Genomic DNA, 6505 nt, shown 5'->3' with positions numbered 1-6505 from the left:
CTTGCACCTGAGCTAGTAGGTACATGCAAGTATAGTTATGTTTTCCTTTTTTTATTGAAGTATAACTGACATAGTTATAATAATTTAACTTAAAATGCAGCATCGATTCAGAATACTCGTATTCCATTTCAGTTCACGTTCTTTGCATCTTTACTAATGGAAACTACAAGTGTGCTGTTGGAGGATGCCGCCAGGGGCGCTAATCCACAATGGCTTCGTCAACAATAGGTAACCCGGAGCGCTCTTTCCCCTCCTCTCGCTCAACTCAGCTTCCGCCGGAAGTGGCCATGTAAGTTGTTGTCGTTCGGTGTTTGGGTTCACTTCATGTAGTAGGTGCGCGGCGGCTGGCTGGGTGGAAAGGTTTGGTCGGAGGAGCCGCAGAGGGGCGACTCGAGCTTAAAGCCGGGCAGAAAAATGGACGTTCTTAAGTCCGAGATCCTCCGGAAGCGGCAGTTGGTGGAAGACAGGAACCTTTTGGTGGTGAGGATAGCTGGAGTCGTGGGGCGTTGGCGCTGGAGGAGCTGAGAGTTTGCGTGGGGGAGGGGTTGGGGGAGGGCTAGGGTACTGAAAGGGTCCTTGCTGGGTGGGGCTTAGCCAGAGCCCTGCCACTGCTTCAGAGCGACTCTCTCTAGACCCACTGTGCCGTCGGTACTCACTCTAGAACCTTTGGGATGGAAGTGTGGGAATTGCAGGAAAAACCGAGATTTTGGAAGTCCCTCCCCTCTCCCCCCAACTGTTGCTTGTAGCCATTCCCATATCTAGGTATTCTTGCGACGTGTCCCATTTCCACTTCTGTCGTTTTACGAAGGATTTGTGCCCAACTGGAATGTAAAGGATTCAGAATTACTCCTTAGAAGTCTTTGGTTTCTTCCTTTTAGTGTCAGAAGTTCTTAGATAACCGAAGTAAAGCGAATCACCGAAGTAGTAATTAGTAAAAGTTGACTGTGCGCACACCAGCAAACAATCCCAAAAATCAGTTCGCCAACCAAAACCTGGAATGAGGCCCAGGTGTAGGTTGTTATAAAGCAGCTTCTATGATGAGGAGGCAGTGACTGTTTATTCTTCGCAGTGCTCATATATTAGAATTTTGTTAAATGATAGGGAATTGGCTAATGGTTACTTCATATCGTTTTGGGGAAACAGTTTTAAGTTTTGCTTATGATTTCCAGAGGCTTAAGCAAGAAATGGCCGAAGTCAAATTAGTCTTGTGGGATAAGCTAAATTGAGTTTTGACTGAATTGATTTTGTCTGGAGTGTTTAAGGCTGGTGTTTGTGTGTGATTTTAACCTCAGTAAAACCCAATTTAAAAAGGTTCCCCCACACCCCCAGCATATACAAAAGCTAATTGACGAGCTCTCGTCACTAAAGGAGAAGGTTAAGACGCGAGTTAGTAAAGAGGAGAAAGAATTACCTGATTGTAGAACTTCTTTCTTGGACCTCCATCATGGACAGATCACAGCATTTGGTGTCAGGATCTCTTTCTACTCATCCAGAATTATTGAGAGTCCCAAAGGGCTTTTGTTGGTGGGTTTATCAATATTTACTGTTAGAAGTGAAAGCTGAGAGGTTTTAAAAATGGATAATTCATTGATCACAATCAGATCAATCAGAATTACTGCTTCTCAGAGTTGTGCGGCTTTTCCATGTGTTGACATATTTCATTACACAGTATTTTTTTATTTTATTTTATTTTTTTTTTTTCTTTTTGCCATTTCTTGGACTGCTCCCACAGCATATGGAAGTTGGCAGGCTAGGGGTTGAATTGGAGCTGTAGCCACCGGCCTACACCAGAGCCACAGCAACGCGGGATCCAAGCCGCATCTGCGACCTACACCACAGCTCATGGCATTGCCAGATCCTTAACCCACTGAGCAAGGCCAGGGATCGAACCCGCAATATCATGGTTCCTAGTCGGATTCGTTAACCACTCAGCCACGACGGGAACTCCTACACAGTATTTTTTAAAAGAAATCACATTGCAGGTTAGCCCTTGAACAACACGAGTTTGAACTGCATGGGTCCACCTGTAGGCGGATTTTTTTTCTAATAAATACTACAGTGCATGCATGATGGAGGTTGCTTGAATCCACAGATGTGGAATCCAGGGTATAGAGGGCCAACTATGAAGTTATGGGGGATGTCGGACTGCTTGAGGGTGGGCACCCCTAATCTCTTAATTGCCCAAGGGTCACCTGTGTTTAATATCACCACCAATCTTATGAGAAATTCCTTTAGGTATTGGGGAATTGATGGGCTTATGGTAACAGATCTAAATTGTCTACAATTTTTATTTTCACTTGAAAGCTGGACTTTTGTCATAGAGAGGAAATACTGTATGACTTGTTTCTGTGAAGTGGCAGAATCATTTTGTTTAGTTTGGGGATGTTTCCTGCCCAGCACCCAGGATCTGAATAACTGTACAGTCATTTCTTAATATCCATGGAAGATTGGTTCCTGGACACACCCCACCATCTCCACTAGGGTACAAGACATGCTCAGGTCTCATGTTTAAGATGGTGTAGTATTTGCATGTAATCTGCACACATCCTCCTGAATACTTAAAACCATCTCTAGATTACTTAGAATACCTAATACAATGTCAGTGCCATGGAAATAATTATAAATACAAGGTAAACACTATGGAAGTAGTTTGTGGGCACAGCAAATTCATTTTACTTTTTGGAACTTTCTGGAATTAAAAAAAAATTTAATTTACAGCTCATCTCCCTAAGTGCTTTTCCTTCAGATACCCATCATACATTGATATAAATGAGATGTGAAGTCAAGGACCAAGACTTAATAAATTAGTAATTTCACTACTTCATCAAGGAGATAGTTGAGTGAAATTGCTACCACTCCTCCATTAGTGCTTAGCATTTGAAGTGACAGCTGGTACAGTTTGGTGCTGCTGTCTTGATTCTTGTGACGCCTTCAGGAGGCTTACCATTGCTTTTCACCCTCGGTGTAAATGGCAGCAGAGAAAACAGGCAAGTAATGCCTTGGTACTGAAAATACTCTTGGAGTATTGCGCTTTGACTGAACTATTTTTGTCTGCTCGGGAAATTGACCTCATGGACCATTGCAAAGGGTCTTAAGGACTCCAGAGGTCTGTGGACCACCTTTTGAGGACATCTAACTTAGGTCTTTGGATGTAGTGTATGATTGATGTTTATGATGTAGTGTAAGCAAATTGTGATTGTTAGCTTGGCAGCTGGCAAATTTCATAATTGTTGCAACTTTATAATCAATTAGCAAAGTAGAGCTAATTAAATGAATGTTATTTAGCAAATGGAGGTGGGGGAAGCTTGTCCATATATTTGTAACTTAATATTTTTGTCTCTAACTCAGGAGACTTTTTCTTTAGATAAGTAGTTTCAGAGTATTTGAAAAAGCTAATTTAGATGTTGGAACACATAATGGGTGTTAGAAAGGGCCAGGTGTTAAAATCTAAAGTACCTTAGAGGAAAAATTGAATCATGAAAAGGTCAGCTTACGCTCAGGGTTTACAGAAGGTGTGTTTGCATAATCAGGTTCTTGGTCATGGAAATAGACCAATATTTTAATATGATCAGTTAAAAAATTACTGATTCTACATAATTATTTGTGATGTATCATCATATATAAACTGTTTTTCTGGGAGGTCTTTCATTTTGTAATTTGATAACTCTGGCCAGAAGGTAAGATTGATTTCCCAATTAGGACCAGCAAAGGGTGGACTTGAAATGAGGATAAAAATACTGAAAATTGTAGTTCTGGTAATAGTAACCTGCCAGGTGATGGAGAATGTTTTGTATCTGAAACTTCATGTGATTTGTGCAGCAGTTGTGTAAAGTTTACAGTTCCTACCACTTACTGATGAGGGAATGCAAACTTGAAGAAGTGAGATGATTTGCAGAATCGCACAGCGGGCAAGAGACAGAGCCTGAATTTGAATCCATCTCTCCCACTTGAAAGCTTGCTCTCTTAACCATTACAAACAGGCTTATTTATCTTTACCCTGTGAACCTGGGGTTTGTCTAAGAATTAAATTACTTTAAAATTAGATTTTAACATAATGTGATTTGTATTTTTCAAAGCACTGTGATATGCTTTCTCGTTGGAGCTTTAGAACAATTCTGCTTGGTGCCTAAGGCAGTTAATGTGCTCTTTCCATGGGCATTGAGGTTGAGATTACATGACTTTCTCCAAGTCCCAGGCTAGACCTCCAGTTGCCCACTTCGTGGCTGAGGGCTTCTGCGTAACGTCGGAGAGTATGTGTTACTGGACGCCTTTTCTTTTTCATGCCTGCGAAGACAGTCATTTGGTTCAAAGATGTATAGTTTTATGCAGAATCATTCTCTTTATAACCTTTTATCTTTCTGTATCATAGTGTCTGTCAACAACTTTCAGACTTTTTTTTTTTTTACTGCCCCAGCCATGATAAGAAATACATATTTTGATCTGATATATATGAAGAAAGTTTCACGCAACATTTCTTTCCTTAACTCCATGTGTTTCTATCAAACGTTTCATTGTTTTAGTCTGTTCTATCAATTTTTTAAGAAAAATTTTAGTTGGGAATCTGAATTCCTTTCATTACCCTTTCTGTAGCTTTGAAACACCTGTCTTAGGTTGCATTGTTTTTCTAGAAGTGCCACCTCCTCTTTGGCCATTTTGAGTGGTGTCCCAACTTTTTTCTTGTTAGTCTGATAGTTGGGTGGTAAGTCCTCTGTCTGATTGACTTCGTTTGGCATAATGCCTTCCAAGTCCATCCATGTTGTTGCAGATGGCATTATTTCATTCATTTTTATGCCTGAGTAGTAATCCATTTTGCATGTAATCCTCTCTTTCCATTCATCTCTTTATGAGCACTTAGGTTGCTTCTATATTGTGCTGTTTATTTTGAGGTATGATTGATAAGACAATAAACCACACATTTGAAGTGTACAACCTGGGGGGTTCCTGGTAACCTAGTGGTGCTTTCACTGCTGTGGCTTGGGTTCAGTCCCTGATCTGGGAACTGAGGTCCCACATCCAGTGGCTGCATGTGGTGGCCAAAATAATAAAAATAAAAATAAAACTATTCTCACATAAAAGCTTTCTTAAAAAAAAAAAAAAGCACACAACTTGGTGAGTTTTACCATGTTGACACCTGTGAGGCTATCACTGCACTGAGGAGAGTGAAAATGTTGGCCTCACCCCAGAGTTCCCTGTGCCCCTTTGAATCCTGCTTTCCTGCCCCTCCCTGTGCCCTACACCCCCTGTTTACAGGCTGCCATGGATCTGCCTTCTGTTACTTTAACATTAGTGTGCACTTTCTAGAATTATGTAAACAGAATTGTTCAATATGTTCTCTCTTAGTTGCTTTCTTCTTTTTTTTTGGTCTTTTTGCTATTTCTTGGGCCGCTCCCACGGCATATGGAGGTTCCCAGGCTAGGGGTCGAATCGGAGCTGTAGTCTCAGGCCTACGCCAGAGCCACAGCAATGCGGGATCTGAGCCGTGTCTGCGACCTACACCACAGCTCACGGCAACACCAGATCCTTAACCCACTGAGCCAAGGGCAGGGACCGAACCCGCAACCTCATGATTCCTAGTCGGATTCGTTAACCACTGCACCACGACGGGAACTCCAGCTGCTTTCTTTTCAATCAGCCTAATTTTGAGATTCATTCATCAGTTTGTCTGTATCGAGACTTCATTATTTTTGTTAACAGTTTCCCACCATTGTGTGGTAATACCCCAATTTGTTTATTCATTAGCTTGATTTTTTTTTTAAACATTTTATCCAAATACAGTTGATTTATTGTGTTGTGCCAGTTTCTGCTGGATATTCATTAGCTTGTTGATAGGCATTTGGATTGTTTGCATTTTTTGGTTATTACGATAAAGCTGCTGTGAACATTGGTGTACAGTTTTGTTTGGATATAAAATTTTATTTCTCTTGAGTACATGCCTAGGATTGGGATGGTTGCATCAAATAGTAAGGTGTGTTTAAATTTATTTAAAAAGTTTGTGTAAGATTGTTATTTCTTGCATATATTTTTACATAATTTTATATGTAGTCATATGAATATATATAATTATGAAGCAAAGAGATTTCACCTGTGCAAGGTAGATCTTGGTATAGTTTCCTTCTTTTGGCTGCACCCACAACATGTAGAACTTCCCAGGCTAGGGATTGAACCTGCTCCACAGCAGCAACCAGAGCTACTGCATTGACGACACGATGCTTTAACCTGCTGTGCAGCAGGGTAACTCTGACCTTGGTAGTTTTCTTCTTTGGTTGACATCATTGAGATCAATCATCAGTGACTGCCTAGCACTGAGAAAACAGGGCCCCTTGAAGGCTTATAGTTCTTTTCCTTTGAAAAGCATTGTCTCTCTTTAAATTGTGTTGGGGTACCCACACATTTGGCTTATTACTTCAGATTTTTTATGGTTTATTTCCATTGTTCAGCAAGAAACTGACCCTGCCAGGTGGTTTGTGATCTCACGTGTATTGTTTTGCTTTGCATGTCCAGGCTG

General features: G+C 41.0%; 1 protein-coding gene across 2 annotated transcripts in view; it reads left to right on the top strand.

The window, feature by feature from the left end:
* Positions 1-287: 287 nt before the first annotated feature.
* Positions 288-6505, top strand: part of PRPF18 (pre-mRNA processing factor 18) — a 55085-nt gene continuing 48867 nt past the window's right edge. Inside the window, exon 1 of one of the 2 annotated variants that reach the window (XM_047754792.1) lies at positions 288-480. In XM_047754792.1, coding sequence (XP_047610748.1) covers positions 415-480 — 66 coding nt within the window. In that variant the 5' untranslated portion in view covers positions 288-414. The remainder of the gene's footprint in view (positions 481-6505) is intronic. The other variant, XM_047754791.1, reaches the window with a different exon arrangement.

This window comes from Phacochoerus africanus, chromosome 12, assembly GCF_016906955.1.
Source record: "Phacochoerus africanus isolate WHEZ1 chromosome 12, ROS_Pafr_v1, whole genome shotgun sequence".
Classification (NCBI taxonomy): domain Eukaryota; kingdom Metazoa; phylum Chordata; class Mammalia; order Artiodactyla; family Suidae; genus Phacochoerus; species Phacochoerus africanus.
The sequence above is the reverse complement of the archived record's forward strand: the minus strand, read 5'-3'. Positions and strand labels throughout refer to the sequence as shown.